Source organism: Limulus polyphemus, unplaced genomic scaffold (genome assembly GCF_000517525.1).
Source record: "Limulus polyphemus unplaced genomic scaffold, Limulus_polyphemus-2.1.2 Scaffold516, whole genome shotgun sequence".
NCBI lineage: Eukaryota > Metazoa > Arthropoda > Merostomata > Xiphosura > Limulidae > Limulus > Limulus polyphemus.
This window is the reverse complement of record NW_013666126.1, coordinates 67427-80406: the sequence shown is the minus strand read 5'-3', so window position 1 is coordinate 80406 and position 12980 is coordinate 67427. Positions and strand designations below refer to the sequence as shown.

Sequence of the window (12980 nt, the reverse complement as noted above, 5' to 3'; positions counted from 1 at the left end):
TCGACACACTTTTAGTAAACATACACCTTTCTATGTTTATCATTAAGTTTACTAATGACAATATGTCGTTTAACTTGCGTATCACTGCTTCACGATACGTTACTCGTATCGTATTGTTGTATCGACACACTTTTAGTAAACATACACCTTTCTATGTTTATCATTAAGTTTACTAATGACAATATGTCGTTTAACCTGGCGCTTTTTACAGCGCATTTCACACAAGATATATGAGAATAGCCCAAGATGCCTTTCTTAAAAATGACAGAAAACGTATAGATTTTCGGTTTCTCTTTCTTCTACATGGCCTGGTGGTTAGGGCGCTCGACTGTTAATCCCTGTCACCGAATATACTCGCCCTTTCAGCCGTGGGGCGTTACAAATGTCGGTCAATCCAGCTATGAATTGGTATTGGCCAGCTGCTTTCCCCCCCTAGTCTATCATTGCTAAATTAGGGACGACTAGTGCAGATAGCCCTTGTGTAGCTTTACAGGAAATTAAACAAACTCTATACTATTCTTTATTTTTAACTCTACCGAGACTTCAAGCAAGATATAAAAGTTAGAATAAACCTAAAAGTAATTTAAGCATTGTGTAGATTCATCTCAGTTAGTACTTTCTCTTTGGTGAGTAGTGTTGTACACATTATACAAATACTGTAAAAACCCATAATTGAAAAAACTACACGAAATACTTTGTTTACGGACAGCAACTCAAAAAAATGAGAAGAGTCGACATATGCGTAACTTATATGACCTTCTTTAGAGAATGGTTTGATTTTTTTAGTTGGCAGAAAATGAATAGCTTTGTAACTATAGGATGTACAAAAATACTAGAAGAATAAAATTTAACAAGGATGATAAGAATTCAGGCGACAGTCCTAGGAGAGAGAGAGAGAACACATGCCTTACATGCTCTGAAAGTAGTTTTTTTCCAAAGCTATTCAACAGTGCGCGCCACGCATAAAAATTGTTTTAAAGCTTAAAGTCTGCATGTCTGAAAAGCTAACAAAGATGTGTTGTAAAATAACTTGAAAACTGTTTGACGTTACAAAAAATCATTATATGCCATTATTTAGCATAAATTACATTTATTATAAGTGGTATAGAATAAAGTACATTTATTATAAGTGGGAGCAGAACACTATCTTAACGAACTCCTGAGGTTGATCGTTCTTTCAAAGAAACATTCTCGTAAATATGTCTTACTGACAGGAAACTTAAAATTATTACTTATTACTGATAACAAAAAACACACTTTAAAAAGCTTCAGGGAGTTTTCCAACACGTCTAAGGCGATTGAGCGTCCATAAACAGAAAGTTTATTAACTTATACTTATATAACAGAGAGTTGATGTTGTTCAGCGTCTAGAAACAGAAAGTTTAGCTTATACTTATCTAACAAAAAGTTGATGTTGCTCAGCGTCCATAAACAGAAAGTTTAAGTTATATTTATCTAACAGAAAGTTGATGTTGCTTTGTTTTTTATCACCGCGTTAAAACACATCGCTGAGACCATAACAGTTTCATGTATTTTCTTTTTAATTTATCTATTTTCCTTGGTTGCATATTTGTTTGTTTGAGTGCAAAGCTGCACAATAGACTATCTGCACTGTGTCCACTTCAAGGATTGAACTCCGAATTTTAAGGACCCCTTATTTGGATAACGTCTATATCTTTAGGTAATTCATGATATTTGTTTTCTCGAATACAAAACCATTTTGTTAATAGCTGCTCAGTTTATCGAATTATACGAACAAGTTCATTAAGTAATTCATAAATAATTTTTTTTTTCCTGTTCGGGTTTTTTTTTCCTTTAAGACAGTTAGAATGCACTTTAGAATAGTAATGGCCGTCGGTTCTGAACTCTCACAATTTTTGTTCACATTAAGGGAATAATTATATTTTAAATGAAATACCGTCTTGTCCTGCGATATGTTACAAGGGGTGTTTGTTATATGTTTGTTTTAAGTGTTTCTTGGCTTAATACATATGTGATAGTTATTCCTTCTGTGTATTCAATTCATGCGCAATGATATACACAAGTGAATAATTATAGCGCACTGTATGTGATCAGAAAAATAGAGTTTGTCTGTGTTTGTGGGCCTTTTTAGTGACCATTGAAACAAAAATATATTGGTCAAAATACATATAAATCTGGTATGTTTCCGTGGTTGTGTGCTTTCAAGATACCTACTTACATTTTAAACCATTAAGATTCGACTTTCACGTTGGTGATCTCAGAATAAAAGTGTAGTTTTACCTTACAACTTGGAATGAAATAACTCTTGTTTCTAATTAATATTCGTTATAAAACGGTACTAAGTGTGTAATGTTCTTGCTTATAATAACATTATATGAAGACATGAATAATTTTCCATTTTGTTCAGCTGTAAGGACCAGCGGTAAATATCACAAACAAAACTGTTGCAATGTGGCATTGGTAAGTAAGTTGTTGGTTTGTTGTTAATTGTCCCCCTGTGGCTCGGCGGTAAGCTTAAGGACTTACAATGCTAGAATCCTTGGCTCGATTTCCCACGCAGATAGCTCAATGTGTGGCTATGTGCTAAAAACAACAACAAAGAAACAAAAATGATTGTTAAGCACAGTGCTACACAATGAACTATATGCTCTGCCCACCGCGGTTATCAAAACCCAGCTTTTAGCGTTAAAAACTCTCAGGCATTCCGCTGAGCCACAGGAGGGGTGGTAATTAAGGATAAGATATATTGTAAATGTTGTCAAGTGATGAGTTTTGTAACTAACAAAACACTACGTTGTAAGTGGCGTATTTATAATTATCACAGTGGGTTGTGAGTATGCATTATTTGACAGTGGAAGCTGTATAAAATTTCCAGCTGTACCTATATAATATATATATATATATCAGTAACAAGATTAACGTAGCTTGTATACCTAATACAGTAGTGACGCTATTATGATAACGCCCTTTTCCTTTGTTACAAATCTGTTTTTATGTATTGTATACTACGATCGAAATGACTGTAAAGGCACAACTACGAAGTTATCGTGAGGAGAGGGAAGGGCTAAGTTCTAAACACTTTTGATACATGTACTTAATATCATGAATACTTTAGATAATTCTAACCTCGGATACTAGCCACGCCCAACCCTTTTAAAGAGTTCTAAAAATCAGTTTTTACCTTTCAATTGCCTTACTTTTAAGAGCAACATTATTTCTGAACGAATCACTATTCAGTACAGTCTCAATTCTTGTAACCTGAAAATCAAGAAATTCTACTTTAAGTTTTACTGAATCAAAAATAAGAAAGCCGATCTGATATAATGTCCTAATGGTGGAAAACAAAATCCGTCCAACAGCCATTTGAGTCGTCACTTTTACTGGCTGGTTTAGTTGGCTAATGTATAAAGTGAAAAAAAATCCAAACACCCATCTATAGATTTTGAATTCGTGTAAAAGCAAGTACTCGATACTTTAAGCTATATGAACGACACCCACTTTCCGTGATTTAACTTAAGGTTACGGTTGCATAACTCACCACATTTGTTTTGTTACCCTTAGAGTCAAAATACTTAATATTGAATATATTTTAGCAAGACGGTCCAAGCTATAGAAAATCATCAAGAAATTGAATGAAGTTTGAATTCTATTCCTGTAATATTAAATGCGCTCTACGAGATTTTCTGCTACTTTAATCAAATCCATTTAGACTTACCTTTAAGAATTAATCTACCAACCAAATTACTAGTCTTCGATTCTCCCGTTAATCTGTTCGTGGTCACACACTGATAGCTACTGTAGGCATCGGAAGCTCGAACATCACGAATGTGAAGGACTCCGTTGGAGAATGTACTATATCTTCCTCCTACACAAAAACCAAATAATACAGATGGATGTTACCGTGGAAACATATATCAACATGAGATAGGCTACGGCATTTTATGACGCTGAGGCAATGGATTAAAATGAAGAATATTATAATTCAGAATTTAAGGAGAAAAATTTAACGATTGAACCATGGAAATGTAGTTTGAAAGATAAAAAATAAAACAAAACACGGAAGATGATTCAAGCACGGAAACATACACATGGCTAGGCTGCTCTTTGCATTTCATATAAATTACATATTATTCAAGAACGGAAACATACATATGGCTAGGCTGCTCTTTGCATTTCATATAAATTACATATGATTCAAGCACGGAAACATACACATGGCTAGGCTGCTCTTTGCATTTCATATAAATTACATATGATTCAAGCACGGAAACATACACATGGCTAGGCTGCTCTTTGCATTTCATATAAATTACATATGATTCAAGCACGGAAACATACACATGGCTAGGCTGCTCTTTGCATTTCATATAAATTACATATGATACACAGAAGCACATTACGTTAAATATTATTGAAACATTTTTGAAATCATTACACGTTTACAAAGATACCTCGAGAAATCGCTCATGACTTAAGTAATATCTACCAGTAAAAATTTAAGTTCCCATAAAACTGATTAGGGGCAATATAGACTAGGGTTTAGTGTTTGTGGGCTCGAGTACTGCCCGAAACGTTTTGAGTGCTTGAGCAAGACACTTCACTCCAATTGCTTCAGTCTACCCAGTTGTTCAATGGGTACAAGCGGGCAGCTGCGAGTTAACCTGCGATGATCTGGAGTTTATTCAAGCGGAATTTATCACCATTCTCCATTTTCATTCCGCTTGTGCTTCAATAAACCAAAGTTAAGCATCGGCATTATGTGCCTTTTAGGCGTGAAAATGATTAGCTATTTACTTGATAAAACTACTTTCAACAGTATCAGTAAGACAGAAATTCTTTGTGTAATGAATATTGAACCCATGGAGATAATTTGTTGAAGCTGAAGCATGGAATTACTAGGCTTAAGAAGTGAAATTTCCAACAATGTGTTTCAATATTAGTGTGCTTCTGGAATTAGAGTGTGTGGATATTTCGAGCTTAAAATTGTTGCACGCTTCTTCAAAATACATCATAATAAGCAACAAAGGTTTCTAAGAAACAAAAGACAAATATTTTTTATTGAAGGAAACGCAACTGAAAATGATTTTTATGTTGAAATATTTAATTTTGCGAAATCGACATTTGGCTTAAATCTAACTATAATGCAATATCCACTGGTTTAACTTAAATTATCCAATGATACGTTATTTGAAAATCTACTTTGAGAACCAATTATTGTGAATATTTAAATTCTTTACATAATATTTACATAATAGTGCTAATAAAAAGTTTGAATTACTCAGTTAAACAATCTGAGGATTTGAATATAATCATTCACGCAGCCTTGAAGTTCAAAAAAGTTCGAACGAGCTATTTGTAAAAGTAAACAAGATGTTTGGGCTTACTATTGGTTGCAACCATACTCGTAGCTTACATAAATAGAACACATTGTAAAAGTAAACAGGATAGGATGTCTTGGTCTACTATTAGTTGTGACAGCAGTCGGGTATTTATAACATAACATTAAAAGACAGCAAGAGAACTGTTTGATCCATCTAGGCCATCCTATCCACTAAATTAAACTAAACTCTAAACTTTCTTAAATTAACTGAATCTACCAAATCTGAAGGCAACACATTCTACTGGCCAACCACCCTGTTTAAAAAAATAAAGCTGTCTTAGCTGAAGATGACTCCTACCTTGTTAAAATTTACATTTCTCTCCATTAGTCTTACCAATTTCACCAATAAAGACGAAATAAAAGATGATGCATCAACACTATCAATTACATTATCAATTGTAAGTACCTAAATCAGATCCCTTCTAACTCTTCTTTTATTTTCAATAGAAAATAATTTCAGAGGTATTAACCTATCCTCGTATGACAACCTTTCCATTTCAGGTATCATCCTCGTTGCCCTTCTCCAAACCTTTTCAAACAATTCAATGTATTTTTTAAGGTAAAGAGCACAAGACTGAATACAATACTCCAAATGTGTCCTAATCAATGATCTGTACAATGACAATAAAACCTCTTCAGACTTATATTCACTATTTCTATAGATACAGTATAAAATCCTATTTGATCTGTCACTAGCAACAATATATTGCTTAGATGGCTAGAGAGACCCAGGAAACAGAACACAAAAATATTTTTCTTCCATAACATTGTACTCGCATTTCAAATTGTGATATCCCGTATGCATTTATTATAAATAAAAGTAATCTCCCATTTATTTGCCCAAATCACCAAATAATCCCAACTCTTTTGTAAAGCAGTAGCATCCTCGTCATAGCCAGCAATACCTAAATCTTAAACGACATCAGCAAATATAAGTAATTTATTGACCATTTCTTTATCTATATCATAGATGTAAATAAGAAAGAACAAAGGTCTTAAAACTGAGGACTATTCTAGTTTGACTGAACTCCATTTCTAGTAACTTTCTGTTTTTTCCATCTAGCCAGTTTTCTATCGAATGAACCAACCTATTCTCCCCACCTATACACATAATTTTAAACAAGCCTTTTATGTAACACCTTGTCAAATACTTTCTGAAAATCTAGGTATACCAAATGCACACCTGTACCCTCATCTACGTAAGCAGTAACCTTTTTAAAGAATGTCAAAATACAAGTAAGGCAAGAAACCATGCTGACTATATAAAAAATAAATAAATAAACTATTTAAAGTGACTTTGCAAAACATCTTTTATCATACTTTTAAAAACGATTTTCACCACTGATATAAGACTAATATGCCAATAATTACTGGGACAATTTTTATCACCTTTCTTGAAAAGAAGAGTAACGTTAGCCAACTTCCGATCTTCTGACACCTGTCCGCTATTCAAGAACTTAGAAAAAGTAGTAACAAGTGACTCCCACATCCAATCATTAACCTCTTTAAAAACTCTTGGGTAAATATTATCTGGCCCAGAAGTTTATCATTCTTTAAACTTCTCAATTTCTTTCTTAACAAGTTCAGAATTGATGTGATTATCTTGTTCATTCTTGTGTCCATCTAACAACTGTTCAATATGAGGAATATTGCTCAAAGTTTCAATAATAAAGCTGAAAAAAATAGGTTTTGATAACTCAGCCATTTAATAATCATCAGATTTTAACCTTCCTGTATCATCCCTCAAAAACTCACTCCCATCCTAACATTTTACTTACCCTTAACGTATTTGAAGAAATCCTTACTATTAATTTTTAAATTTTCAACCCACATTTTCTTCATATATATATATATATACTATTTCCTAATTTTTCATTTGACCATCTCTCTTGATCTTCTATAATCCTCCAAATCTCACATCGTTACAGTCAATTTAAAATTATATTTATAATTTTTGTCTTTAATTATATCATTTATAATATTTGTAAACCAACCTAGTTTTAACTTGCAGTCACATTTTTTAATCTATAAGGAACATGTCTTTCTTCAATATTTAAGAATTTATTTCAAAAAGTTTTCCATATTTGATTAGTATTTCCAACTAACTAAGTTTCCTAATTTAAAGCGGATAATTCTTGTCTCATCTCTTCAAAATTTGCTTTTTTGAAATATGGAACCATAATCTCATTATTCCTTATTTCCATATACAACGAAAAATCAAATCTAATTGACCAACTATCATTTGCACCTAGATATTCCCCAATCTCTACCCTATCAACCATTTATTTATTAGAAGATAACAATAAATCTAAAATAGCATTGCTCTAAGTTGGTTCTATAACCAATTGTCGAAGAAAACCATCTTGAACAGTTTATGAAAACCTGTTTTTCTCATGATTGGCTCTAATATTTTCCAACATGTGTGCCTGAAATTGAAATCTCCCATAATTATAACCTCATTAGCAGTTGAATTATTAACTTTATTTTAGAGTTTGTCATTAATTTCATAAGCTTCATCTGGTGGTCCGTAATTAAATTCCGGCTAAAAGCTTTCTCCCCTTATAACCATTAATAGAAACCAAAATAGATTCAACGTCGTTGCTATTAGCTTTGATATCCTCGAGTTGAACAGACTGTAACTCACATTTTACATATAACGTCACTCCCCCCCCTTTTTTTGGTGGTATATCTCTATTAAACAACTTATAATCTTGTATTTCAAATAAAATTTTGACATAAAACTTGTCTACATTTAGCCAGGTTTCAGTTATTCTCATTGTATCAATATCCTCTTTTCTGACCAGTGCTCTATGGTCATCAGTTTTATTTATTATACTTTTAGCATTACAATAATAACACTTGTATCTTCTTCCCTCTCTATATCTTATTTTTCTAAATTATTCTGGTCTTCTCTACTGTGTAATCCTAGTTTAAAGTTGCCCTTACAGTTGAGTTTATAGCCCGTGCAACGGAATCAGTTCTTATCATATTTAACTGTAAACCATCCATTCCAAAAAGTTCCCCTTTTACCATTGAATTGATCCCACCAATTCATCCTGTCAACGTGCTCTTTCCTATATATTAACCTATGCCTAGCTGTCAGACTTAGTGATCTACTTATAATTTCACCCCCTGACAGAATTAAGTTATTATGGCCATTTTATTTTAATGCCTTTATTAATGCTCTGTACTTACAATAAGTTCTTATGACCTACCGTTCTCAACATCATTAGTCCTATGTACACAAAAAAAATTTCATTATTACTGACACTCTTTACTATATCACTTGCTCTGTCGGTTATATTCTCCACACCTGCCCCTAGATAGCACAATCTAATTATTTTCTACTTATTTACCTCATAGACTATCCTATCTATATGGAGTACTAAAAATCTCCTATAGCAATAACCTCCTTATGTTCTTCATTTACACTTCTACCTGTCCCCTTTGTTATCCTGTTAACAAGCTAAAGGCTGAAATATATTACTTAACAGAACCTTTTCGTTATAATTAAATCCTTTACTACTCTGACTTGGGGTAATCGTATTCAAATACATTCGAATGCAGCTTTGGGAGTATTCGTACTTGTATTCGAATACTTTGGAAAATAAAATTAAAGTATTTGTATTCGCTGAATGATTTAGTGAATACTTAATATTGTAAGAGTAAATTTCAACTTTTGTACACATCAAATTTCTAGACTGTCATTATTATATCCGCAGCACGTTAATTTCTGGACTGTCATTATTATATCCGCAGCACGTTAATTTCTGGACTGTCATTATTATATCCGCAGCACGTTAATTTCTCTTTCAGTACAAACTTCATTCCACGGGAAAGTTTCTATTCACATAGGGGAAATTCAGGATTATTTAATATTGCCTTATAAAATTAAGAACTTAAAACTTATATACTAAAATATGGATTATTAGCTACGATTTTATGCTATACCAATTGGTATAACATGAACAAAAAGTAGTTTGATTAAATTTTGAATATAACTTACTAAAAACATCGTGACATGCGCAGTAAAGTATGCCCGTGGCGAAAGGGTTAAATCAGGTCAATACTCTCCAACCACTTTAAAAGGTATTGTATTACATGGTTATTCAGGTCATTTGAGAGAATTTGAGATGGCTACTAAACTGCTTTCAATGGTACATAAACACTTCCTACTGATAGATCTGGTCACATCAAGGCAAAGTGTAAATATTCTGAGCGGATTATTTCTACTAACCTGCTGATACATTAAACTAAATTTCTCCTGTTTCTCATCATTTTATTTATTGTTATATGTTTTTCATTATAAACTATATTCTATATTATATAACAAAGATACACTTTTGTATTTCTAGCATAATCATTTGGCACTTTGGACCAGGCGTAGCAACCTACAATAGCAGCGTACTGTACCGAATCAACTAAATATAAATCTACACACCCTCTTCAGAAGCAAATCACTAACAAACTCATCAGTTTTATTGCCGGTACACTGCAACCCTTCTTAGTGGTGGAGTCAAAAGATTTTCAAGATCTAATGGCAACCATAGATTCTCGATATATTCTCCGGAGTTGCAAGCAATCTGTTCCACAGTGTTGATCGAGAGCAGGTTTGATGAAGTCCAACAAAAAGTAATATCTGTACAGAAACTTGTACCCAACATCAACGTCACTCTGGATATCAGAAGTAGCAGACAAATGTGCAGCTTTCTTGGACTCACTGGTCATTTTATACTTGAATGGAAAATGCAAACAGTTATGCTGGCATGTCAGCGTTTCAAGGGGTGTCACACATCTGAAAACATTGCAGCCCAATATGTTGAAATAATAAATATCTTTAACATCAACAACAAGGTGTTATATGTGACATCTGATAATGCATCTAACATGATCAAGACTTTCTGCTTGCCTGGATTTTAACCGCAAATACTACCTAATGTGAAAGAGGGTGATAGCTCATCTACAGATAGTGACTCAGAAGATGAACTTTTGGATATTATAAATCAGTAGACAATTTATCCGAATTTCTTCCTGAACATGAACTCTTTTTTTTCCCACAGCTACAGATTGTGGTCAGGGATGACATGAAAATACCTGGACCACTGCTTACTGTAATTTCCAAAGCATCAGCCATCGTGTCTTATATTCGAAAATCCACGCCAGCAACTGATCTACTTGAGGGAGAGGCCAGAATTAAATCGGCAACATCAACATAATGGAACTCAGAAATTATGATGATCAAGTCTTTATCGAAGAAGTTGGATAACCTAGATACTGGTACATCGAAACTTACTTTTTATGATCGAAATGTACTTGCAGATTTGGTGACAATACTGACACCTTTTGAAAAGGCAACAGATTTCACCCAGGGTCAGAACAGTTATGTAATGCCATGTGTTTATGGATTGATTATTGAGATAGAATGTATGCAGTTCAGATATAATTTCAATCTTGTATTTGCACTGAAGAAATTTGTACACGCCTGGCTGATTCAGTATGAGCAAGAAGTGTCTTCTATTTGGCTGCAACATTGAATCCCTGATATAAAATTGACTGGTGTTTCACTAGACCTATGGTCAATAAATCCGATAGAATGATCCTACAGCAAGAGATGAAAATAGCTTCCTCATCAAATAATCCTACAACCTTGGAACCAAAAGAGGACTGTAAATCCCCCCACGCAAAAGAAGTAGGCACTGTTTTCTTTACTGCCTCCCAGAAAGCAACCATCTAGACTATTAGAAGATTCATGAAAAGGACATTCTTACCCTATCTCTACTAGCCAAGCGATACCTGATTGTTCCAGCATCCTCTGCCCCCGTTGAGCGTTTGTTTAGCATCGGAGGAAAAACCTGATCGCTACCGCGTCTCTGACAAAACATTTGAGACCCTGATGTTCATAAAGAACAATGGACAGTTATGATATCTATAAGTCTCCTTTAAACAAATATATATTTTGTTCTAAAACTTTGTTATTGCATTTTGAAATATAAAAGTATTGAAATATTATTATTTGTTCAAATTTTGTTTCAGTTTCTAAAAAGTCGACCTATTATCATCTGCTGTTTTATCATTATTGTATGTTACCTGACAAAGTATTCATGAATATATTTATGAATACACTCCTATGTATTCGTATTCGAATACTTACTATTTTCCTGCATTCATTTTAGTATTCGTATTCATAAAAATATGAAGTATTCGTATTTGTATTCGAGTTCTGATCTCAAGTATTCGCACCATCCATGCTACTACTAGCACTATTAGTATTAAACACAGAACGTATTGTAAAAGTAAAAAGGATGTTTCAGTATACTTTTAGTTGCAACAATATTCGTAGTTCAAATAAATAGAGCATATTGTAAAAGTCAGTAAGATGTGTCGACCTACTATCAGTTTCAGATCATAAGAAAGTAAGCTTAGGGGAAAAACAAAGTGCTAAAACATTTACCAGAATGAAAAGTAAACTTAGTGGAAAAACAAAGTACTAAAACATTTACCAGAATGAAATGTAAACTTAGTGAAAAAACAAAGTACTAAAACATTTATCAGAATGAAAAGTAAACTTAGTGAAAAACAAAGGGCTAAAACATTTACCAGAATGGAAAGTAAACTTAGTAAAAAAACAAAGTACTAAAACATTTACCAGAATGAAAAGTAAACTTAGTAAAAAAACAAAGTACTAAAACATTTACCAGAATGAAAAGTAAAATTAGTAGAAAAACAAAGTACTAAAACATTTAGCAGAATGAAAAGTAAACTTAGTAAAAAAACAAAGTACTAAAACATTTACCAGAATGAAAAGTAAAATTAGTAGAAAAACAAAGTACTAAAACATTTACCAGAATGAAATGTAAACTTAGTGAAAAAACAAAGTACTAAAACATTTACCAGAATGAAAAGTAAATTTAGTAAAAAAACAAAGTGCTAAAACATTTAGCAGAATGAAATGTAAACTTAGTGGAAAAATAAAGGGCTAAAACATTTACCAGAATGAAATGCTCATTACGATTCGGACCTAGCTATTTTTAGCCTTAACTGAAATTGTATAGTAAATCCACCTGGGAAAGGACTGCTGTCTGTAACGTTGAATCAAACAGATATTTTATTATCCACCTTAACGAAATTATTAATTTAATTATCGAACTTTTGTTTCTAATATAACTTACTACTATAAAAGGTAGAATTTAAGCTCACCCGTTTGTTATTGTTTTTCGAACTTAAAGAGAAATAAATATCATCGACACTCAAAATCTTTTATATTAGAAAAGTTATGTATATTCAATTCAAGTCGAACAATATACTCTCTTCAATGTTTTTATCATCATCCTGAAAACACACACACACACACACACACACATACACATTAAAAGCAAAGCTTGTCACCATCCTGAAAAAATCACACACACACACATTAAAAGTAAGGCTTGTTACCATCCTGAAACAACAACAACAACAAAACACACACACACACACATTAAAAGCAAGGCTTATGTATCAAAATGATTTCTTATTCTTATTTCTTTAGATAGTTCTAGACTGAATGATTTGTTTGTTTTGAATTTCGCGAAAAGCTACACAAGGGCTATCTGCGCTAGCCGTCCCTAATTTAGCAGTG

At 32.9% G+C, this 12980-nt stretch overlaps 1 protein-coding gene across 2 annotated transcripts in view; it reads right to left on the bottom strand.

Moving 5' to 3' along the window:
- The window catches only part of LOC106458792 (Down syndrome cell adhesion molecule-like protein Dscam2), a 172640-nt gene that overhangs the window by 115046 nt on the left and 44614 nt on the right, over positions 1-12980 (bottom strand). For both annotated transcript variants that reach the window (XR_002610440.1, XM_022385131.1), the window contains exon 4: positions 3698-3847. Coding sequence is in view for 1 of the 2 variants with exons in the window: in XM_022385131.1 (XP_022240839.1) it covers positions 3698-3847 (150 nt within the window). In the remaining variant the exon portion in view is untranslated. The remainder of the gene's footprint in view (positions 1-3697; positions 3848-12980) is intronic.